The sequence below is a fragment of the Perognathus longimembris genome, chromosome 22, assembly GCF_023159225.1.
Source record: "Perognathus longimembris pacificus isolate PPM17 chromosome 22, ASM2315922v1, whole genome shotgun sequence".
NCBI lineage: Eukaryota > Metazoa > Chordata > Mammalia > Rodentia > Heteromyidae > Perognathus > Perognathus longimembris.
Window position 1 is genome coordinate 34,180,000 of NC_063182.1, and position 24,773 is coordinate 34,204,772.

General features: G+C 44.6%; 2 protein-coding genes and 1 pseudogene across 2 annotated transcripts in view; 2 read left to right on the top strand and 1 right to left on the bottom strand.

Annotated features, from left to right (window-relative positions):
• The window catches only part of Fbxl17 (F-box and leucine rich repeat protein 17), a 408,585-nt gene extending 398,741 nt beyond the window's left edge, over nucleotides 1-9,844 (bottom strand). The window contains exon 1 of the mRNA XM_048331058.1: nucleotides 8,777-9,844. Within this exon, the coding sequence (XP_048187015.1) occupies nucleotides 8,777-9,799 (1,023 nt within the window). The 5' untranslated portion in view covers nucleotides 9,800-9,844. The remainder of the gene's footprint in view (nucleotides 1-8,776) is intronic.
• A 117-nt stretch (nucleotides 9,845-9,961) lies between these two features.
• On the top strand, nucleotides 9,962-11,397 carry LOC125339960 (cuticle collagen 34-like). Its single transcript, XM_048331317.1, has 3 exons — nucleotides 9,962-9,997; nucleotides 10,498-10,962; nucleotides 11,070-11,397. The coding sequence occupies exons 1-3, from the start codon at nucleotides 9,962-9,964 to the stop codon at nucleotides 11,124-11,126; spliced, it is 558 nt and encodes a 185-aa protein (XP_048187274.1). The 3' UTR covers nucleotides 11,127-11,397.
• A 3,230-nt stretch (nucleotides 11,398-14,627) lies between these two features.
• LOC125339961 lies at nucleotides 14,628-20,921 on the top strand (annotated as a pseudogene).
• Nucleotides 20,922-24,773: the final 3,852 nt, after the last annotated feature.

Sequence of the window (24,773 nt, forward strand, 5' to 3'; positions counted from 1 at the left end):
AAAATGCAAACAATATTAACTTACAAATGGGCATTATTGGGAAAGTAACTACCTTCTAAACACTGCCTAAAGAGAAGAAATACGGTTATGGAAGCTAAAAACATGGACTGATAGTATGCTTTCTGCAAAAAGAGACAAAGAAGTTCTTTCTTAACTAAAAAATAAAATGAAAAGGAAAATGACATTTATTTATTCATGCATTCATTCATTCATTTATTTTGGCTGGTCCTGGGTCTTGAACTCTGGGCCTGTTCACTGTGTCCCTGAGCTTCTTTTGCTCAAGACTAGCACTCTACCACTTTGAGCCACAGCTCCACTTCCAGCTTTTTCTGAGTAGTTTATTGGAGGCAAGAGTCTCATGGACTTTCCTGCCTGAGCTGACTTCAAACCTCAATCCTCAGATCTCAGTATCTTGAATAGCTAGGATTACAGGCATGAGCCAACAGTGCCTGGCAAAATTGCCCTTTCTTGACTAAAATACTACAAAATCACACATTATGATCAAGTAAGTGATCTCAAGAGATGCAAAGCTGTTTTAACATACATAAATCAATAAATACAATACATCACATTAACAGAGCCAAAGACAAGAACCATATGATCATCTCAAAAATGCAGAAAAAGTCTTCAAGAAAATCCAACATTTATTGGGGCTGGGAATGTGGCTTGGCAGTAGTGTGTTTGTTTGCCTAGCAGACATGAAATCCTGGGTTCGATTCCTCAGCACTACATAAACAGAAAATGCTGGAGTGGCACAATAGCTCAAGTGGTAACGTGCTAGTGTTGAGCAAAAGAAGCCAGGGACAGTGCTCAGACCCTGAGTCCAAGCCACAAGACTGGGAAAAAAAAAAAATCCAACATTCATGTTAAAAAGCACTGGAGAGGCTAGTAATAGAAAAAACACACCTCATAATAATAAAGTCTGGCCAGGCACCAGTGGCTCATGCCTGTCATCCTAGCTACTCTGGAGGCTGAGATCTGAGGATAAAGGTTCAAAGCCAGCCCAGGCAGGAAAGTTGGTGAGCGTTATCTCCAACTAACTACCAGAAAACCGGAAGTAGTGTTGTGGCTCAATGGTAGAGCACTAGCACCGAGCTCAAGAGCTCAGGGGCAGTGCCCAGGCCCAGAGTTCAATCCCCATGACCAACAAATATATATATCTCTCTCTATATATATATGATAGATATATAGATATATATATGATAGACCATATATATATAGATATATATACGATAGACCAATAGCCACTGTCATACTAAATGGTGAAAAACTAAAATCATTTCTTCTAAAATCAGGAACAAGGTAAGGATGGCCACTCTTTCTACTCCTCTTTAATATAATTCTGAAATTCCTGATCAGAGCAATAAGGCAATAAAAAGATATAAAAGGTATTCAGGTAGGGAAAAAAGAAGTCAAATTATCCCTGTTTGCAGACATGATCTTATATCTAAAGGACCAGAAAGACTCCATTCCCAACCTCCAAGGGCTGATCGATAAAGGAGCAGGAGGGCTGGGGATATGGCCTAGTGGCAAGAGTGCCTGCCTCGTATACATGAGGCCCTGGGTTCAATTCCCTAGCACCACATATACAGAAAACGGCCAGAAGGGGCGCTGTGACTCAAGTGGCAGAGTGCTAGCCTTGAGCAACAAGAAGCCAGGGACAGTGCTCAGGCCCTGAGTCCAAGGCTTAGGACTGGCAAAAAAATAAATAAATAAAAAATAAAGGAGCAGGACACAAAATTAACCACAAAAATCTCAAGTGGCCTTTCTGTATACCACTGATATACAAACAGAGAAGGAAATTAGGAAAACAACTACATTTGCAATAGCCTGAAAAAAATAAAATATTTGGGAATAAGCCTAAGCAAGAAAACACAAGACCTTTATAGTAAAAACTATAAAATTTGAAGAAAGAAATCAAAGATGACACCAGGAAATCATAGGTAGAATATTATTTAAAAAATGGCCATACTGCCAAAAATGATCTACAAATTAACACTATCCCCATCAAAATCCCATGATATTCTTTACCAAGATAGATAAAATAATCCAAAAATTCATATGATAGAACACAAAAGTCCTGGAATAACCAAAGCAATTCTAAGTTTAAAACACACACACACACACACACACACACACACACACACACACACACACACATATATATATATATATATATATATATATATATATACTGGTGGCATCACAATCCCAGATCACTCTACTACAAAGCTTAAATAACAAATAACAAATAAGTTAAACAGACCAGATGCCCTACAATAGATGAATGGGTCAGAAAATGTGGTACCTATTATAAACAATGGAATTTTACACAGCCATTAGAAAGAATAATGTTATGTCATTTGCAGGGAAATGGACCTAGAACCAATCATGTTAACTAAGCTCAGAGAGACCAACAGTGAATATTTTCTCTCATATGGGGAAGCTAAATGTAAAATACACTAGGACATGATAAATTATACAGGATTCTAGGCAGTCACACAACATGAGACCAAAGGAGGATACTCTATGGTGAGGAACACCAAAGGCACAATGCCTCTGTGCCTGATCATATAAAATATTATTTATCTAAATAAATTTCAAGAAATAGACACAAGAGGGTTTTCTTTTTGCTTGTTTGTCGTGGGGGGGTAGGTAAGCAAAAGCAAAGAAATGAGTAAACAAATGCAGTAGCCTTACTCAGTAGACACTATGTTGAAAATGAACTGTACAACCTGTGGGCAGAGAAAGGAGGGAAAAACTGTGGGAGAGCAAGGAAGATGTAACACTGTCCAAAAAGAAATGTATTTATTACCTGACTTATGAAACAGTAACCCCTCTGTACATCACCTTTATAATAACAATAAAAAAGTAAAATCAAAATTAAAAACTGCTTTCTTGGGCTGGGGATATAGCCTAGTGGCAAGAGTGCCTGCCTCGGATACACGAGGCCCTAGGTTCGATTCCCCAGCACCACATATACAGAAAATGGCCAGAAGCGGCGCTGTGGCTCAAGTGGCGGAGTGCTAGCCTTGAGCGGGAAGAAGCCAGGGACAGTGCTCAGGCCCTGAGTCCAAGGCCCAGGACTGGCCAAAAAAAAAAAAAAAAAAAACTGCTTTCTTGATTAAAACACTACAAAATCTAGGAATAAAATATCACTTCTTCAATCTGAATAACAATGATCTCTAGACTCCATCCCAGCCCAACAACCAGCTAGTATAGTTAATGGTAAAAAGTTGAACATTTGGGTTGGAGTTATGGCCAAAGAAATCTGGCAAGGAAAAATGAGTATCTGGATTAAAAAGTTAACAGTTAAAAAGTTCATTACTCATAAGTGATTTCTCTGTGTTTGTGCTTGTCCTTGGGCTTAAACTCAGGGCCTGGGTGCTGTCCCTGGATTTTTGTTTCTCAAGGCACTACCACTCCAGTCACAGCTCGACTTCTGGCTTTTCTGGTATTTATTGGAGTCTCATGGACTTTCCTGCCCTGGCTAGCTTCACTGATGTCACATCTCAGCCTCCTGAGTACCTAGGATTTCAGGCATGAGTCACAGGTGCCCTGCCACGGCTTATTTTAATTTTTATTTACTATTTATTTACTACTTACTATTTATTAGTAAATTTTAAACCTTGAAAATATTAATTCTTTAAATTTTTCATATATTTAAAGTATAATCATAAAACCAGATGTTGGTGGCTCACACTTGGAATCCTAGCTATTCAGGAGGCTGAAATCTGAGGAGCACAGTTCAAAGCCAGCTTGGGGAAGGAAAGCTTGTGAAATCCTTATCTCCAATTAATAACCAAAAGGCTGAAAGTAGAGCTGAGGATCAAGAGTGCAAGCTTGAGCAAAACAGCTGAGGGACAGCACTCAGGCCCTGAGTTCAAGCCCCAAGACTGGAACAAAAATAAATGACTAAAAATGTAATCATAAATATGAATGAACATTTTATGTACATATGTATATATTTTATGTATATATGTGAAGGGGTTTTAAATATATTTGTAAAAACACACATATCTATAATTTAATGGGATCACCAAATATTAACAATCCACTCATTATTAGGAAATGGTTTGGGCACTTTGATACTCAATTTGATCTGGAGGACCACACCCAACCTCTCTAACTTAACTGCCCTAAGAGAATTCATTCCAGACAAAAGGAGCTGCTTTTGTATAAAAAACTAATTTGACTATCATGTCATTTTTAATTCTTAATTTGGCTTTAAACAGGAATCTGTGTTTTATACAGTGGATCACTGCTGAGGTTTTTTAATTGTTTATATATTTTACCCTAGCTTCCTAAGAAAGCCATCCTCTTTGTGACTAGTTTTCTGCTAGATTTTTGGCAAAGGTATACTCAAAATATCTCCAGCCTACTCTACAATCTGTCTGTGGACTACAAAGTGGAAAATCAAGACTTAACCATATGTATATTTATGTGTGTAAGTGTATGTGTGTGTGTGCGCATGGGTGTGTGCCAATACTGGGGCTTGAACTCAAGGTCTAGTTAAAGCGGTCTACCACTTGAGCCACACTGTTACTTCTGGATTTCTGGTGCTTAATTGGAGATAAAAGTCACTGGTGCCAGGAGCTGGTGGCTCAAGCCTATAATCCTAGCTTCTCAGTAGGCTGAGATCTGAGAATCACAGTTCAAAGCCAGCGAAGGCAGGCTTTGAATCTTTCATCCCCAATTAGCCACCAGAAAACCAGAAGTAGTGCTGTGGCTTGGAGGGGGAGAGGGAGGAGGACAGCACCTAGGCCAAAAAAAAAGAAAAAAATTCTTAAGAGTATTCCAGCCATCTTAATAGTATATTGAAACACACTGGCCAGCGGCTCACACCTCTAATCTTAGCTACTCAGGAGGCTGAGATCTGAGGGTTGTTGTTTGAAGTCAGTCCAGACAGGAAAGTCTGTGAGATTCTTATCTCCAATTAACCACCAGAAAACCGAAAGTGGCACTGTGGCTGGGGCTGAAAAGCTCAGGGAAATCACCCAGGCCCAGAGTTCAAGCCCCACAACACGGACAAAAAAGAAAAAAGAGCTGGGAATATGGCCTAGTGGCAAGAGCGCTTGCCTCGTAAACATGAAGCCCTGGGTTCGATTCGCCAGCACCACATATATAGAAAAGGCCCGAAGTGGGGCTGTGGCTCAAGAAGCCAGGGACAGTGCTCAGGCCCTGAGTTCAAGCCCCAGGACTAGCAAAAAAAAAAGGGCAAAGAAAGAAAGACAAAAGAAAAGACCTCTATATCTGCAAACACTGAGCTAGGATTGTTAAGTAGCAGCCACCCATGAGTGGCGGGAAAATGCACAGAGAACAAAATAGAAAATGAGATCAGAAAGCCTCAGGGAAAAAAAAAATCCTGTAATTAAAATTCACAACTTGCAGGTAACTCAGCCCTGCACAATGGAACTACAATGTTACTAAGTGTTCACAAACCCCCAAAGGCACAGTGGAATTACAATGTTACTAAGTGTTCACAAACCCCCAAAGGCTAATTCTGTTGTAGTCACCTTTAAGACAACTCATTTGCAGGCAACTGCAAATTGCAAAGTGTGTTTGTATATACTAGCAGGTACTTGTGACTTTTTGCCAGAAATCATCCTGGGTTCCAGGAAAGACAGGACTGGCTCAATAACACCATAGGACTAAAACTACTCCTAACAAACAGCAGAGATTTCCAGGACAAATGACTACCAAATAAGAATAAATACTAATAATAATGAGGCTGTACCCTGAAGTGGAAGAAATCATTTCATAGAAACTAGATTGTTCACCTCAAATAATGACAGCAATAACAACTTCTCCAGAAAATCACAAGTCAGATAATGACCAGCCAGGCCACATCTGTAAATGAGACTTTTAACAATACATCCCTTACTCCCTAATTGCCCCTCTACTTAAACGTAATGCTCAAGTCTATACCTTGAAGATAGATAAAGATGAACTAAAGTATTGACTTCCTGGCTGGGAATGTGGCTTAGTGATAGAGTACTTGCCTAGCATGCATGAAGCCCTGGGTTCCATTCCTCGGTATCACATACACCGAAAAAGTTGGAAGTGATGCTGTGGCTCAAATGGAAGAGAGGTAGCCTGGAACAAAAGAAGCTCAGTGTGGACAGTACCCAGGCCCTAAGTTCAAGGCCCTTGACTGGCAAAAACCAATCAATGTGTTAACTTCCTATGGTACTGGGCCATGTACTCTCCTTTCCTACCACATTTTTTTCCTAATAAGCCTTTCTATTACTTTTACTACATTTTCATCTTGCCTGAATTCTTCTCATGCCAAACAAAAGAATCAAGGTTGACTAGCTATCTTAAATAAGGGCTACAATTCACTCAAATGCAGAGGGAGTCAGCCATTTCACTCCTCCAAGTCTGTTATAGAATGCACTCAATGGCGGAGAAGCAACTAGATGACCTCAAAAATCTCTTTATGATTTCCAGGAAGGCTTACTATTTTGAGATCATTCCATTTTTAGATAGCTGTAATTTTAGAAAGTACTTTCTAAAATTCTAAATATATATACTCTTCAATCCTGAAATTCCACTTCTTAAAATCTGTTCCAGGAAAATATGATCACATATGCACAAAAAAATCTATAAGCATCCTTCTCAGTAACAAAAAAGTTGGAAACTTTCATGTGTGTGCCAGTCCTAGAGCTGGAACTCAGGGCCTGGGCACTGTCCCTGAGCTTTTCTTTTGCTCAAGGCTAGCACTCTACCACTTGAGCAACACCTCCAGTTCCAGCTGTTTTATTATCAGTATTATTATTATTAAAGATAACAGTCTGGTGGACTTGCCTGCCCTGCCCAGGGATGGCTTCAAACACTGATCTTCAGATCTCTGTCTCTGTGTAGCCCCCAGTGCACAGTTCATATATATATTCGCTTACCAGAGAACAGCAATATGGCATGGTAAACAGCAGGTTAAGACTAAAGAAACCACACAAGTTTACTAAGAAGGAAGAACTTTTAAACCACATTAACAAAAATTACAGAACATTTTCATGCCATTTATGAAAAAGACATGGAAGTTGAGGTAGCACTTTCTGCACGAATGGAAATGTTCTATATTTGCATCATCTAGTACACTAGCCACTAACCACACGTGAATATTGATTTCAGAAACATGGCTCAAAACTGGGAAACTGAATTTTAAATTGTGATCACTTTAACTTTAAATACATGTACTTAGTAGTGTACTGGATGGTGTAGGTCTACAAAAGTTTTTTTTCCCCATTTTAATAGTGATTAGAGAAGAAATAACATAGAAGAGTGACAAAAAACAAACTTTAGACTGCACCAAGCAATATGTGAATATTTTTCAAGAAAGTAATATTTATCATTTACATAAAAGTAACAGAAAACCAGTCTATTGCACCCAATCAGCTTGTGAGGCAACGCATTTAGGGTTTCTCTTTTGCCACATGTTGAAAAAACTGGACAAGTACAGTAGCTTTGCCCCAAAACATTATGTAAGCCACATTTCCTCAGATTTTTCTCCCAAACTTTCCCCTCAGCCCTTATTTCTAACAACTAGTTATTTACTAATACAAAAGGCGAAGTAATGCCAATTATAACAACCTTTTTACTCAGTATTGAAAGGCAAGGTATACTTTCTAAGAACATTTTCCAATGGAGGCGATGGTTCTGTGTCTTCCTACGCAACAAATACTAAAACTGTGGAAACGGACTGTCATGACTTAAGCTTTCTTTTCTCTAAGCCAGACACCTCTCTCTCTAGCCCTTGTTAAAGTTAGGAAAGTCGGAACTTTCGCACCATCATCCGGCTCTATCTTGACTTGAAGAACAAGTGTTCTCTCAAGCATGAACTTTCTCTTAGTGAAACGGCAAGTTCACGGAGTACCCGCACAAACCCTGAATACCTTATGATTCCACCTATTCGCTCATTTAGTGAGTGCTGGGATATCATCTACCAGACACTGTCCCATCTTCAGAGATGGGACGGAGCAGAGCAAGACAGGGGTGGCAGAGTCTCTGCCCTCAAAACTCCTCCATGTGCGGACACTAACATGGCCAGAGATTCCATTTCATGACAGTTACTTCGGTAACAATAAAACAAACAAAAAAAAAATAGCCGTCCTTTTATAAAGACTATCCCTGGCGGGCCTTAAGGATCATCCACACTAGAAAAATGAGTTTATAGTAAGTTCCAGGAAAATAAAACTAAAAAAAAAAAAGTAGGGGGGGCGGGGCTGAGAGGGGAAAACAGGTCCAGGAGGAGTCAGTGCGGCCTCGGCTGGGGAAAGTTGGCAGGGTTGGGTGTGACAGGGCGGCGAGTCTCCCCCAGTGGCTGACAGCGTCGCCGAGCTCCCCCGGGGTCCGCCGCCGACGCCGGGCCGGGTCACCGGAGGTGAGACGGGCAGTCCGAGCCGCCGGCGGGCTGCTCTGCACTCCCTAGTGGAGGGTTCAAGTCTGCCCTGTGCGCGTGTGCACGCCTGTGTGCCCGAGTGTGTGCGCGCGTGCGTGCGTGTGTGTGCATGATGTGTGACCTTGTACGAGTCACTCCACCGTTCCCCTCAGCACCCTGGACGGCGGGCTCCGCGGGATGGGGGGGGGACCCCCTGTGACCCCCTGTGACCCCGCAGGGCCGCCGGGGGCGGGGGGGTGTAGAGGATGTTCCTCAGCTCCGGACCGTGGCTGACCCCGAGGGGCGCCGCGCCCGTCAGGCCCGCGTGGGGAGGCCCGGGACCCCGCCCCGCCGGGCCCCCATGAGGGAGGGGGGGGGACGCCCCTCGCCCACACCCACCTTCAGCAGGATGGACGGCGGCAGCTGGTTGATGGCCGGGCTGTCGGGGGGCGCGTCGCGGGCGTTGGCGGGGGGCTCGTGGCGGTCCGCGTCCCCGCCGGCCCCGACGGCGACGCCAGGGGAGGCGGGCGAGGCGGGCGCCGGGCCGGGCGGCGGGGGGGACGCGGCCGGGGACGCGGCCGGGGCCGGGGCGGGCGGCTCGGGGCCCGCGCAGCAGCCGGCGTCGGGGGGCCTGGGCGGCGAGGCGCCTCCCCCGGCGGGCGCCCCCCCCGCGCCGCCGCCGCCGCCGCCGCCCCCTCCGCCGCCCCCTCCGCCCTGCCCGGCGCCGCAGCGGGGCTGCTTGCAGGGGGTGCAGGCGGGGACCCCGGCGCCCTTCCGCTTGCACACCATGTCGGGGCCCGCGAGGGGCTCGGCGGGCGGCGGCGGCGGCGGCGGGGGCGCCCCCCGGAAGAGCTGCGCGGCGGCGGCGGGCGGCCCCAGCAGGCGCACGGGCCCCACGCCCGCCAGCAGGAGGCCCGGGCCCTGCTGCTCCCAGGCGGCGGCGGCCGCCCGCCCCAGCTCCCGGCAGCAGGAGGCGGGCGACGAGGCGGAGGCCAGGGCCGAGGCGGCGGCGGCGGCGGCGGCCGAGGAGAGCAGCAGGCGGCGGGCGGCGGCCGCGCGGTCCTCGGCGGCCAGGGCCGCGAAGCGCCGCGCCAGGAGCTGCGAGGCGGCGGCGGCGGCGGCGGCAGCGGCGGCGGCGGCGGCGGCCCCGTCCCGCGGCGGCGGCGAGAGCGGCGGCTCCTCCTCCGGGCCGGCGGGGGCGGGCGCGCCGGGGCTGTGCACGATGAAGCACAGCATGCAGGGCCCGCGGAAGAAGCAGTCCCGGCTGCGGGGCGGCGCGGGCGGCGGCGGGGCGGGCGCCTTGGCCGAGGCCCGCGGGCGCGGCCGGCCGAGGAAGGGGCGCCGGCGACGACACCAGCCCCCGCAGCGCGGCCTCCGCGGGCTCGGGCGGTTACGCGGCTCCTTCGAGAGGAGGTGGCCCATATAGAAGGCCCGCGGCGGGCGGGCGGGCGGCGGGCGGCGGGGGCGGCCGGGCCTCCGGCGCACACACACACGGACACGCGCGGCCGAGGGGGCCGGGCGGCGGGGGCGGCCCGGGCGCCCGGCGGGGGAGGGGGAGCGGGAGGGCGGGGGGGGGGGCGCTACATGCTTGGCCCCGGGCCGCCGCCGGGAGAGCGCCGGGCGCGAGCGTGGGGCACGCGAGGGACGGGGCGGCCGCGCGGACCCGGCCGGCCGGTCGGTCAGTCAGTCAGCGCCGCGGCGGGGGCCACACCGGGTCCCGCTCCCCACACTTGAACTGCGGCTCCGCCGGCGGCGCGCGCGCCCGCGACAGGCCTAGGAACGCGCACGCGCGCGCCCGGAGCGGGGGGGGCGGGGCCGGCGGCGGGGGGACGCGCGCGCGCCCGGACCGAGCGGCGACGCCAGCCGGGCGCTCGCCGGGAAGGAGCGGAGCCTCGCGGCGTCCGCCACGCCCCTCGCCCCGTCGCCCCACGGTGTCTCCGGGACCCCGGCGGGAGGAGGCGGGGGGGAGCCGAAGCCTCCGCCTCCCCCGTCCCCGCCCCTCCACCGAGGCGGGAGGCGACACTTCCGAGCCCGCGGCGTGACGTCCGTTCCCACCGCCGCGCTGACGTCCGGGGGGGTGGGGCGCGCGCGTACGTCCGCGCGCTGCCATTGGCCGGGAGCCCGGGTCGTCCCCGCCCACCACCGCCGGTGCGCCCGAGCTGGCCGCGGAACCCGGAAGACGTCCCCGCCGGCCAGGATGCCGCGGGGAGCGGGGCGGGCGTCCGTCCGTCCGTCCGTCCCTCCGGAGGTGCGGCCCCGCTCGCCCCGCGCTCCCCTCCCTCCCTCCCGGCCGCCGGGGCTCTTCTCTTGAATCACTTCCGAAAGTGAGTAGTTCCCCTCTCGCGAACGTTCTTCATTCCTCCCCCGCCCGGTGCCCTGAGGCTCCCCGCGCGCCCCCAGCCCCGGGAACCCCGGACGACCCGGGACACCTGACCTCTGAGGACCCCGGTTCCGGGCCCCGAGTTCAAACCCCACGACCGGAAAAGAAAACCTTTACTCTTCAGTGCATCAGAATCTTCACTGACAAAGCGTTGCGGGGCGTAGCCGTTGAAAGGCGAGGAAGACCGGCCGCGAACCGCTGGCAGGTTTTTATTTAAAAAAATCAACTCGGAGAATTCCCCCAAGCCCTGCTTTGCGTTAATTCATCCCCTCCCCTAACGTTGATGGCCTGTCTACCTCCCCTCGCCTGCAGATGTCCACCTGCGCCTGCCTGTTTATCCCTGACCCCCTGTGCCCCCCGACGGTATGAACTGAGGTACGAGCTTCGCAGCACCGTGTCGATCCCGGGCTTGGAAACCGCACTTGAAGGAATGTTCGCCAACCTCAAGTGGGGGAAAAGTGACTTGGAAAAACGTAGAAGGGCCCGGGGCCCATGGCTCACCTACCTGCAATCCTGACTACTCTGGCAGGTGGATACCTGAACAGTCACTGCTCAAACCCAGCCCCGGCAGGCAGGCAGGCCCGGGAGTCTGTTGTCTCCAAATAGTCCTCAAAAAATAAAATAAAATAAATCGAGAAGTTGAGCTGTGGCTCTAGTAGTAGAGTGGTAGCCGTGAGAGAGGGAAAAAACAACAACCAAAAGAGTATCTGGATTGACCCAGAGTTCAAGCCCCAGGATCAATCTACACACAAAAACACTCAATATTTATTCTCACTCTGACAAGATACCCAAATAAAGTTATTATGAACAAGTACGTACTCCGTGATTTTCTTTGCTTAAGTCTATTTGTAGTTAGTAAATAGGATTTTTTTTTCTTGGTGCTGGTCCTGAACACAGGTTCTGTCTGAGCTTTTGGTTTTCTCAAGGCTAGCACTCTACCACTTGAGCCACAGCCTCACTAATAGCTTTTTCTGTGTATGTGCTACCTAGGAATCAAACCCAGGACTTCATGCGTTGCTAGGCAAGCACTCTATCACTGAGCCATATTCCCAGCCCTATATTCAATATTTTATGCTACTAACAATGGTAGAAAGGTTTTGGATGCATTTTTGTTTTCTGTGGTAAAAGATTCAGTGAAAACAGAAGGAAACCCTCTACAACATTTTTATCCAGTTTTGTTTTTTTTCCTTTTCTTGCCACTCCTGGGGCTTGAACTCAGCCTGGGCACTGTCCTTGAGCTTTTGTTACCACTCTTCCACTTGAGCCACAAACTCCACTTCCAGCTTTTCCTGCATACTGTATTGGATAAGAGTCTCAAGGACTTTGCTGCCTGGGCTGGCTCTCAACTGCTATCCTCAGAGCTCAGCCTCCTGAGTAGCTAGGATTACAGGCATGAGCCACCAGCGCCTGGCATGCCAGGTCACAGGCATGAGCTACAGGCGCCTGGCTATCCACAATTTTTTTATCCTGAGTCTTGCATCTGTAAAGTGAGACTTTAACTACTTCCTGAAAGACTTTTTACCCTTTCCAAAGTTAAATCCTCAGTAAATTGTCAACAATCTACACTTAGGTATTCATAGCAATGTCCTATGACATTTGAGGGCAATCTCAAGAATTTTAAGATATTTTGCTAGCAATAACAGCACTGTTGGAAAAGTACACTCATTCCATGGAATACATGAGCAGTTCCCAATACAATAATAATTACAATTTTATTTGCAAGGTAGCATTAATCTGATAGTGATTAGGAATTATGAGAGTAAGACTTTTTTCCTTTTCTGTTTGAGAAAGTTGAAGCAGTGTTACTCAGGTTTTTATTTAATCAACAAAAGTTGCTTGGAATGCATAGCAGTATTGATGTACCTGGAAGGCCTGAAAGCCAGACTGAAAAAATGTATTCAATCCAAATGGGACTGAGCTGTAGTACAAACAGTAGGTCTGCCAAGTATAAATATTTATGGTGTGACAGAATAAGTCAGTAGATAAATCAGTAGGAACAACTAGGAAACCACTGGATTGCAAGCTCTGTGAAGAAAGAACTGGTCTTTTCATACAAATAACTTATTCCTCATTGTTTTCTCGACATCTTTGACAAATAATTGTTGCTTAGTAGATGTAGAATGCATGACTTAACCTCACTTTTCCTGATTATGATACCACCAGACTTTCAGATAAATTTAAATGTCTTAACCCACTGTTAAAGCACAGCTTTTTGAAAAGATTAGGAAGAAAAAAAGATTTGAAAGGCTAGCTTTATAATATTTGCCCTCATTATTTACATTTGGAGAGCAAGGGCCGGAATCATCAAACTATAGCCTTTTTACCATTACAGCCCAAAGCCTTGTTGTACCCCATCTCTACCTAGCCTCTTTTTTTTTTTTTTTTTTTTTTTGCCAGTCCCGGGGCTTGAACTCAGGGCCTGGGCACTGTCCCTGAGCCTGTCTGTGCTCAAGGCTAGCACTCTACCACTTGAAGCATAGCACCACTTCAGGCTTTTTCTGTTTATGTGAAATCGAACCCAGGGCTTCATATATGCTAGACAAGCACTCTACCATTAAGCCATGTTCCCAGTTTGTTTGTTTGTTTGTTTGGTGCTTGGGCCCTAGCAATTTCCTTGAGTTTTGGTGCTCCAGTCTAATTGGGCGGCATCTCCACTTTCAACTCTCTTGGGAGTTATTGGAGATAAGAGTTTCACAGACTTTCCTTCCTGGGCTGGCTTTGAACCGTGATCCTCAGATCAGCTTCAGCCTCCTGACTCATGAGGATGACAGATGTGAGCCACCACCAACTCCTCCTTCACAATTTTTAAATCATTGTGGGAAAGGGGAAAAAAATGAATAATTTTTGTGACAAAAATGAATTTTGGTGGGGTAGCAAAAATTTTTTGTATAAAAATAAAGACATATAAACAATGTTCATCTCAAATTTTGAGGGAACACAAAAGGATAGAAGGTTTGTTCTGAAGACCCAAAGACAAAGCCCAAGTAGAGGCAATCACAATACCGAAATGTATATAAACAGATGTAAATAAAGTTAATAAAACTCCAGGTAGAAATAATCAATTGCATCTGTACCAGTAAAGATAACTTTTTTCATTAATAACTGTTTTTTGTGGGATTTTTTTTTTTTTTTTTTTTTTTGGTCAGTCATGGGGTTTGAACTCTGGGCCTGGGCTTGGGCTCTGTCCCTGAGCTCTTCGGCTCAAGGCTAGTGCTCTACCACTTGAGTCACAGTGCCACTTCCGATTTTAGAGAGATTTATTGGAGATAAGAGTCTCATGGACTTTCCTGCCCAGGCTGGATTTGAACTGCAGTCCTCAGATCTCAGCCTCCTGAGTAGCTAGGATTACAGGCGTGAGCCACCAGCACCCAGCATTGTGGGATTTTTTGCTGATCCTGGGGCTTGAACTCGGTCTGAGTGCTGTCCCTAAGCAGCTTCTTTTGCTCAAGGCTGGCGCTACCACCTGAGCCATGCGATACTTCTAGCTTTTGGGGGATGGGGTGTCTTGGTCTATTGAAGATAGAGTCTCATAGACTTTCCTGCCCAAGTTGGCTTCAAACCCAAATCCTCAAATCTCAGCCTCCTCAGTAGCTAGAATTTAGTAATCATTTATTGCAACTAACAATGGTACAAGAGCTCCAAAGCAGTGATAGATACTAATAATGAGAAAGAGTAGACTAGACAATACTTTCCATTTCATAGAACACCCAAGTAATATTTTTGTCATTTCCAAGTCTTTCATAATGTTCTTGTGTTCTCTACTTGTGAACTTTGAAATTCGAGGGCTTGGCAGTTATTTGGGAAGGTAACTCTCACATCATTTTCTGGGGCTCCACCGAATTATCTATCTTGGTCACATTCCAGGGCAAAATGCCTGCCCTTGACATTGAAGTTTTTCCAGAAAAGGAAAAGTGCCAGGTGGAAGTTGAGCAACTTCATAAAGAAGAAAAGCTGCAGTGGTAACAGGTGTCTAAATGTTCTGAAGAAATAAAGAATTATATTGAAGAACCAAGATCACCTGGTGAAGGAAATTCCAGAAGACAAGAACTCCATCAAAGAAAAAGAAAGCTGCATTATTTTTTTTACTTTTATTTATTTATTTTTGCCAGTCCTGGGGCTTGAACTCAGGGCCTGAGCACTGTCCCTGGCTTCTTTTTGCTCAAGGCTAGCACTCTACCACTTGAGCCACAGCGCCACTTCTGGCCTTCTCTATATATGTGGTGCTGGGGAATTGAACCCAGAGCTTCATGTGTACGAGGCAAGCACTCTTCCAGCCCCCTATGTTTCTTTATATTTAAATCCTTAACTTTCTTTAGAATAGATTTGTTTTGGCAGTACTAGGAGATTGAACTCAGAGGTGCCTGCTTGCTAAGCAGGTGCTCTATCAACTTGAGCTACTTGCCAGCCCAGCCTAGGATAAACATTATTTGATGCAGCATTTTTTGTGCCAGTCCTGAAACCTGAACTCAGCCTGGGCACAGCCCCTGAACTTTTGTGTCCAAGGCTAGTGCTCTACCATTTGAACCACAGTTTCATTCACCTTTTTTTTCGTGGTGGTTAGTTGGAGGTAAGAGTCTCACAGAATTTCCTGCTTGGGCTGGCTTCCAACCAAAATCCTCAGATCTCAGCCTCAAGATGCTAGGATCGTAGTTATGAGCCACCAGCACTTGGCTTAGTGGTATATTCTTTAATGTTATTTCTATTTTCACCTATTCCTTCACTTAGCATTTTTTAGCTTACTGAAATTTACTACCTGTCAACTTTTTTTCTGGTCCTGGTACTTGAACTCAGGGCCTTTCTTAGCTCAAACTTTCTGTCAGGGCTGGTTTCAAACCTCAGACTGAAGTAAGGAGGTCTGGTCAGTGCCATCTTGGTCACAGGTGAGTTGTAGGGTCTGGCATCTTGTCTTCTTGGGTGTGTCTAACTTCCTAGAGGAAAGGAAGTCCAACCTCCAGGTGATGGGTATGCCTGAATCCCTGGAGACAGGGGGGGCACTTGGCCTGTAGGTTAGTGAACCTGTCACTGCAGTGCCTGGGACTGGGAACTTCCTGTGACCCTGCCCCTTGACCTGACTCTATTTGGAGTCAGAACAGCTCAGACACCATGCCTCTTGTCTCTGTGTTCACATCCTGTGTCCTGTTTCCTGGCTCATCTCTGGTCCTCATGGTGTCCCAGTTCAGCCCTCCACTGGAGCTGAAGTGGTTTGTTGGTATTATTTTGTTCTTTCTTTCCTGGCTGGCCTGTTTCCTGACAGTGTTAAGGGTATTTATGGGCTACAGGCCTTTGTAAAAACTGGCTGCCTGCAAACTTCTAGCATTATAATAAAGACTGCAAGATTCGATCCTTCAAAATGTGGCTTCTCTGAGAATTTACCTTACAACAAGATCGCTTCTCTGTTGCAACACTCCTGTTATTACAGTCTTGACTAAAGTCTTCCCCTCTATTTTAACATGATTATGCATTACTTTTTCTTGAAAAGTATTAGTGTTAGGTCTGCCTGGGAAAGCAGCCCCTTCCCCTTCCTCTTCACCTGCCTGAAAGCAGTAATCACTTGACTGCCAGCCACCTGATTGTGAGTCAGCAAAGTACCCCCAGACTCTGAGGTCCCTTCCTTCTCCGCGGAGGCCATTTCCCTAACCGCCCTGGTCATGCTCTGTGATCACTTCTACACCTGCTGTGGTCTCGCCTCCTGCCTTTCCCTATATAATCTGACCCAACACAAGTCCCCCCCTCCTTTTCCTCGTTCTCTTCTTTCTCCATACACCTCCATTTTCTGCAGGCCCGCAGTTTGCTCTCCCCTTAATAAACTTTTTCTGCCGGAACTAAGTCACTGCTTTCTTTCTGCGATTCTTAAAATTAGCATCTAAAATATTTTTCCTTTCCTGTCCTAGGTTTATGTCTGAGACCCCTATAATAAATGATAGATTAATAGAATAAAATCACACAAATGCATTTAAATTTTATGTAACACTGGAGCCTTCATCAGGAAAAAAAACAGAGAAATAGCTAAATCTGTATTTTATAATAGGGTTGAAGAAGAATGGACAGGACATTTATGAAGAAATAAAAGGACAAATAATGAATTCAGAGAAATTTAGGAGGACCTGTCTGTTTACTTTTTTATGTCCCTTTATCTTCACAAATAAAAATGTTCCTTTCCTCTAGTGTTGATAAATCCAAACTCAAAAAAACCCACTAAACTGGGCTGGGGATATGGCCTAGTGGCAAGAGTGCTTGCCTCGTATATATGAGGCCCTGGGTTTGATTCCCCAGCACCACATATACAGAAAATGGCCAGAAGTGGCGCTGTGGCTCAAGTGGCAGAGTGCTAGCCTTGAGCAAAAAGAAGCCAGGGACAGTGCTCAGGCCCTGAGTCCAAGCCCCAGGACTGGCCAAAAAAAAAAACCCCACTAAACTAAACAGGTCTTCCTAACTGAAATTCATGAAAAAACAGACCACATGGCTTTAAATCCATACTCCAAATAAGGTAGTGAAAGTTGAGCTTATATTGAGTAAGCATTGTTGATTTATTTCAAGGCACTACTAATTATATTGTGGTGAAACTTCTATCATAGTTTAGAACAGGTGCTATTTTATGGCTCATAGAAGATAGATAAAACAATGCATACATACTTAGTTAATCTCTTTCACTCTGTTGACTTTGCTGGTCCTGGGTCTCTCACGCCTATATTAGGAAAATGGAAGAGAACTGAAAAGGAATAGGCCCAACTCAGTTGTGGACATGTCAACAGTGAGGACTGTTTATTGCCGGTGAGGGGCACAGCCCTTCCTGTGGGCTTGGAGGGGGTGAATTTGGGAGCAGGCTTATATGGAGTCTGAGAAAGGAGGCAGAGATTAATTAAAAAAAAAAAAAAGCCTTTAGGTCTAGGAAGTTGGGCCCACAATGGGCTGCTTACAGCTGGGCTTAGGTGAATTGCCCTGCCTGCACACCAAAGGAGGCCCATGTATCCCTGGGGTTTTGCCTGGTGCCTGTCTGCCCCTGGGACAATCGGGTGGGGGTCAGTCCTTCAGCCTGGACACTGTCCCTGAGTTTCTTTTTCCCCAAATGCCTTGGGAAAAAAATAAGTTAATTTTTGAGAGAGAGATGGAGAGATCTTTGGGGAAGATTTTACAAAATAAAATATCTTTTATGGATGGAAGTGAAAATGACAACAATTAACCCTTGCTAATTTTCACAAAGAACATAAAAATACACATTTTTCCATATATATTACTATACAGTTACCAAAGTCCCAAACCTACTCTGACGCTCCCATAATACGAGATTTAACCATCTTCTGCAGTAGAGTCCAACCAGAGAGACAATTGAGGGTAGTCATTCTGGGAAGGAGCAAGAGTAGCATTCAAAGCTCTACATGATACCGACGCTAGCCGAGATGAGAGAATGGACAAAGCTGGAACACAAACTGTAGGAACGAACATGTGAGCAGTAGACATAAAACGGGGGCATGGATTTGTAGGGTCCTGTTTGCATCTGGAAAATGATTATTGCTTACAGAATGTGCAACGTGTTTTCCCTTCATGAAATAATTGCTTCTACGTGGGAAGTAGCCTCCGTGTCCACCAGTTAGGTGCGTTCTTAGAGTTTTGAAAACATCTTAGTTACTTTTATCTTCTTGTCTTTATAAGAATCTATCCCAGGGGCTGGGAATGTGGCCTAGTGGTACTGTGCTTGCCTAGCATGCATGAAGTTCTGGGTACCATATAAACAGAAAAAGCCGAAAGCGGTGCTGTGGCTCAAGTGGTAGAGCACTAGCCCTGAGAGCCCAGGCCTTGAGTTCAGCCCCAGGACTGGCAAAATAAAAAATAAAAATCCAGAGATAGTCATGTAAAGAAGGAGGTTTATTAGTGGGGCCATCATCCCCCACGGGAGAGGGAGGAACATGGTGCACTCCTATTATTTATTTATACATTGTATTCCCTGGACTAGTTTTTTTATGTTTTCATTACTATTTTCCACTTCCTTATACATTTGTTCCGCTCAGTGTGTATTGTGTCAATTTTATCTTCCAATAGCCAACTGAGTTTTTCTCTTTACTATTGTTTTTAATTCACAGAACACTTTTTTACATTCTTAATTTTAATTCTATTCTTGTGTTACAGATACCTTTTACTTACAAAATTGAGTTAATTTTTTCTAAGTTTTCTTCTGCCTGCATAAATCTGTTTCCTACAATTTTCTATTTTCTTTTCCTTTTTTTTTTTTTTTTGCCAGTCCTGAGACTTGAACTCAGGGTCTGAGCACTGTCCCTGGCTTCTTTTTGCTCAAGGCTAACACTCTGCCACTTGAGCCACAGCGCCACTTCCGGCTTTTTCTGTATATGTGGCACTGAGGCACCAAACCCAGGTCTTCATGCATGCTAGGAAGCATTCTACTACCAAGTTCCCGTTCCCCCCCCCCCCAAAAAAAAAACTTTTTAAAAGAATAGTTATTTTGAAATTATTTAGAAAAATCTGCTTAGGTCTTTAAAACTATTCAAATAACAAGGAAAGAATAGCTTCTTAAAAAATTCTAAGTGAGTTTTTACAACCCTCAAAATCTTTACAAAGACTCTTTAGGATATTTAAAACTAAAATGAAGAAAATAGTAAAACCTATTTGAAATCATATTGTCTGAGGTTGGTTGAGTTTTTTGTTGTTGTTGTTGTTTTTGTTGTTGTTGTTGTTTTTTGGCCAAGGCTAGTAGTGCTCTACTACTTGAGCCACAGCTCCACTTCAGCTTTTTTTGCCTTAATTGGAGATAAGAGGCTCACAGACTTTTTCTGCCTGGGCTGGCTTTCAACCATAACCCTCAGATCTCAGACGGCCAAGTAGCTAGGTTTACAGGGTTGAGCCACCTATACCTAGCTTTGTTTTGGTCCTTGAAACTAGGGTGGAATAAAAATATTTGTGGGTAAAATAGCCAAACTGTGAAAAGTTTTTTTAAATGTATAAATAAAGACAACACAAAAAGAACAATTTTAGAAGAAATAAAAATGAATAAAATAAATACAATTAGAAATTTAAAAAATCCCTTGAGATATTTTAGGATACAGAGGGAAGGATTTTCTTTGGAACTCAGGATCCCTGGCTGGGTCTAAAAATCTAACAAAGATTTGTAATAGAAAAACATACAAATACATTTAGTACGTTGTGTATGACAGAAGAGGCTTCATGAGGAAATGAAGACCCCAAAAAGCAGTTAAGCTTGTCTTTTTTTAAACCAGGTATGGTGGAGAATGGAGAGTTATAGCAAACTATGATAGCGCTTTAGCTCTATTATGTATAGTAACAAGCTGGGGTTACTTGGAAAGGCTTCTTTTTTGAGATTCTATGTCTTCTGAGATAAGAATGTGCTTTTTTTCCAGGCTAGTGTTCAAGAAGAACAAACAGGTCTTAGTGTAGTTCTGAGAAGATATTATTTTAAGTAAATAGGAAGACAGGAAAGCAATAGATGGAGGAAAAAGAAGAGGGTGAAGAGGGTGCTAGTCCTGAGGTTTGAACTCAGAGCCTAAGCACTGTCTCTGTGCTTTTTAGCTCAAGGTTAGTACTCTGCTACTTGTTCATTTGGAGCCAAGAGCCTCCGGGTCTTTCCTGCCTTGCCTGGCTTTGAACCATGATCCTCAGATCTTAGCCTTTTGAGTAGCTAAGATTACAGGCATCAGCCATTGGTGCTGGACATACTTTTAAAAAAAGTCTCCCTCTTGATTCTTTCAAGTTGCCATCTTGTGTATAGCCACGGTCAAGGATTACTGGCAGTAGGCCCAGTCCCCTGCTCATTCCTGCTCTGCTGGGGCACCTGTGTAAGACAAAATGGAAGCAGCTCATGGGATTTGGGTATGTGTGTACACTTGCTGAGCTCACTCTTGGCCTTGGCCCTGAAACACCAAGATGCCTTTGGTTCAGACTCAGACCTCTCTGTGGCCTCCACCGCAGCCTGCCTCATTGGCTTATAACTCTGGGGCAAATTTTCAGATCCTAAAGCAAGAACACAGTCGGGATCACAGTGAAGACATAGCTCTGGCTTGTTACTGCAAGGAGGACAAAGTTAGAAACCACTGCCAGTCCAGGAAACTATGGGATGTGTCCTTGTATGAAAACTGCAAAGAGCCAAGGAGAAAAGTTCCTCTTGGAGTAAGGAAAACTTGGCTGAATCAGTACTGAGAAAAGGTCTTATTCTCTTTCAAAGGCCAATTTGTCAAGATTAATGAATTGTATAATCCTAAAACAAACCTTATTTTGAAGTAATTCTAGGTTTGTAGAAGAATAGGACAGAAACTTCACATACCTTTAAATCACCTTACCTCATGATAACAGCATCTTACAAGATCAATTCTCAAAACCAGAAACTAACAACTAAAACAGTATTAACAAGACTATGATTCTTTACTTAGTTATTTTTCTATCATTTGTGGGGATAGATCCAGGGACTTGAGAATGTCAGGCCTTGGCTTCACAACCTCACATAAATTTTTTTTTGACAGTACTGGGGATTGAACTCAGGGCCTTTCACTCATGAAGCAAGCACGCTACTACTAGAATTTCACTCCAGTCCAGTCCTATTTAAGTGTTCTATTATTTCTTTCCTTTTTTTTTTTTTTTTTTTTTTTTTTTTGCCAGTCAGGGCCTGAGCACTGTCTCTGGCTTCTTTTTGCTCAAGGTTAGCACTCTGCCACTTGGGCCACAGCGCCACTTCTGGCCATTTTCTATATATGTGGTGCTGGGGAATCGAACCCAGGGCTTCATGTATATGAGGCAAGAACTCTTGCCACTAGGCCCTATTCCCAGCCCCTATATTTTCAATTGTCTTTTAATCTGTGACGTTTTTTCCATCCTCCTTTGTCCTTTATGACCTTAGACACATTTGAAAAGTTTCTCAGCTCAATTATTGTTAAAGTGATGATTTTCAGTTTGGACTTCTCTAATATTTCATCATGCCATATTAGGTTGGAGTTTTGATTTTTTTGGCAAAAAAATCTACAGAAGTAAAGTGACATTGTTTACAGTAAACCTTATCAGAAAGTACATGTCAATTTCTTACTGATGATGACATTAACTTGGGTCATTGGTTTAAGTAACAGTTGCAAATTGTTTCTTTTTCCTTATTTTGTTTTAGTTCTGGAGCTTCAGGGCCTTGAGCTCCTTTTCAGTCATAACTGGTACGCTACAACTTGAGCCATGCCTGCACTCCTGGATTTGGGCTGGCCTGTTGGAGATGAGTCTGGGATTTGTCTGCCTTGGCTGGTTCCAAACCAAGGTCCTCAGATCTTAGCTGCTTGAGTAGCTAGGGTTATAGGCATGTGCCACCAGCTGTAAAATTTTAATGTAAAGTTTCTATTTTTCTTCTTCAATTGATAAATGTTTTGGAGAAATAATCTCTGAAGTTTTTCCGTGTTCCATTATATTTTCCATTACACTATGCTATGATTTTAGCACCCATCATTGGTTCTCCTCTACTCTGTTGTTTGCCTAATGTACTGATTTAAAAAAACTTCTTGGGTTGCACTAATATTGGAAATGGGCAAGACATGGCATAGTTCCATTTCTGCATAAATATGTAAGCTAGTGTATTCTCCTTCTGACTTTTGGGTATGTAATGGCCATGCTAAGGAGATAGATCTATAAGAAGATGGTACTTCAAAAATTAGATACTGAGTTTCCTGCTAATCAAGCAGTTTAGGAACTTAATTAAACAGATAGGGTGCTACCCATGTTTTTATATGATTCTATAGAACAGTTTATTCCAATTAAACTTGTTTTGATTTAGAAAACAATGACCTTTAAATCTGTACATTCACATATGTGTGCTTCCATTTCATGACAATTTCTTTTGTTGTTGTTGTTGTTCCATAGCATCTATACTCTTTGTATCAACTATTTTTATTTTCTATTATGTTTTCTCCCTAAGTTATCTTTACTCTTTTCCTTTGCTTTATGTGGATATCCTAAACTTTTGTATGGAATAAATTTTGCTCTTAATAAGTTGAGGTTTTACAATGCTATTCTCTTTCTACCAAAATATTCACCTCTATCTACTCTATTTTCACTTTTATTCTCCTATCATATCTCAAAGCTTTCCTTGGTATTTGTAAGCAAGGTTTTATAATTTTTCTGTATTTGTTGGGGTAAAATTTGTAGTTATGCCCTTTGAATAATAGTATTAATTTTCCTTTTCCTTTTACACTTTTCCATAAATTCTATGAGAACTTCTTTTATTCTCAAATTTGAATCAAAATAGTTGGTTTAGGATTATTATTTAATAGTCCAAATACAACATGTGACTTATTATTGTTGTTGTTGTTGTCAGTCCTGGGGCTTGAACTCAGGGCTCAGGCACTGTCCCTGAGCTTCTTTTGCTTAAAGCAAGCACTCTACCATTTGAGCCTCAACAACACTTCCAGCTTTTCCTGCTTATGCGGTACTGAGGAATCAAACTCAGGGCTTTATGTATGCTAAACAAGCACTCTACCACTAAGTCACATTCCCAGCCCCTACATGTGGTTTCTTTGTTGTTTTTTTGTTTTGTTTTGTTTTGTTTTGTTTTGTTTTTTGCCACTCTTGGGCCTGGACTCAGGGCCTGAGCACTGTCCCGGGCTTTTTTTGCTCAAGGCTAGCATTCTGCCACTTGAGCCACAGCGCCACTTCTGGCCATTTTCTATATATGTGGTGCTGGGGAATCAAACCCAGGGCTTCATGTATACAAGGCAAGCATTCTTGCCACTAGGCCACATTCCCAGCCCTACATGTGATTTCTTATTGACTTTTTTCCTACCTATTTTCCTAGGTACTGTGTCTTTGAAATAGAAGTTAATATGAGCTGGATGGGAAGAAAGCTTTATCTATGGGACACTTTATTCACCTCTGGACTCTTCATAATTCTACTGGAACCCTGTGTTTAAGGCTAAGCTGAGTTGGCAACCAATCGAAAGGAAATATTACCTTCAATGTATTTTATTCTTCTCTTCAAGATAAGTGAGCTGCCAAAACAGAAAGACAGCCAATGATATGGGAAAGGATACTTACCAGCACAGCAACAGACAAAGGCCTAATATCTGTCATCTACAGAGAACTAAAAAAACTAAGCCCCTCCAAGCCCAATAAACCAATTAGGAAATGGGCAAAGGAGCTAAAGAGAGACTTCACAAGAGAAGAAATAAAAAATGGCAAAGAAACATATGAGGAAATGTTCAACATCCCTGGTAGTAAAGGAAATGCAAATAAAAACAACCCTGAGATAACACCTCACTCCAGTTAGAATGGCCTATACTCTGAACTCAGGCAACAACAAATGCTGGAGGGGGTGCGGGGAAAGAGGAACCCTTCTCCATTGTTGGTGGGAGTGCAAATTAGTACAACCACTTTGGAGAACACTACGGAGGTTTCTCAAAAAGCTCAATATAGACCTACCCTATGATCCAGCCATACCACTCCTAGGCATCTATCCTAAACAGCAAACCTCAAGATATCAAAAAGACATTTGTACTTCCATGTTTATCGCGGCACAATTCACAATAGCCAAAATATGGAAACAACCCAGATGCCCCTCCACAGACGAATGGATCCAAAAAATATGGTACTTATACACAATGGAATACTACATAGCGATTAGGAATGGTGAAATATTGTTATTCGCAGGGAAATGGCCAGAACTCGAACAAATAATGTTGAGCGAGACAAGCCTAGAACACAGAAAACAAAGGGGCATGATCTCCCTGATATATGACTGTTAACAAAGGGAGACAGAGAGACAGTAGAGACCAAGTCTGTGAAACCAAAAACTGCTTGTCAAATGGTATTCCCCACAGGATTGGGGCAGCGACCCAACAGTATGTAACTAAAACCAAACAACTACTCAACATATAAAGGTCAAAAATTGACCTCTCAGTGGAATACAATAGCTCAAAAGCTATGTATGTACGTTCATATAAGACTACTGTCGACATATTGTCTAATATCGACATTACATTTAAAGCCCTAGGCGAACTTTCTTGGGCTTGGCCACGTGGCTACTGTATA

Excerpts from the sequence above, each read along its gene's own strand:
- LOC125339960 (XM_048331317.1), top strand. The coding sequence starts at position 9,962 with ATGCTTGGCCCCGGGCCGCCGCCGGGAGAGCGCCGG. Across the intron at positions 9,998-10,497 it reads CGCCGCCGGGAGAGCGCCGG|CCCGGGTCGTCCCCGCCCAC; the intron begins GCGCGAGCGTGG and ends ATTGGCCGGGAG. Across the intron at positions 10,963-11,069 it reads CGGCCGCGAACCGCTGGCAG|ATGTCCACCTGCGCCTGCCT; the intron begins GTTTTTATTTAA and ends CCTCGCCTGCAG.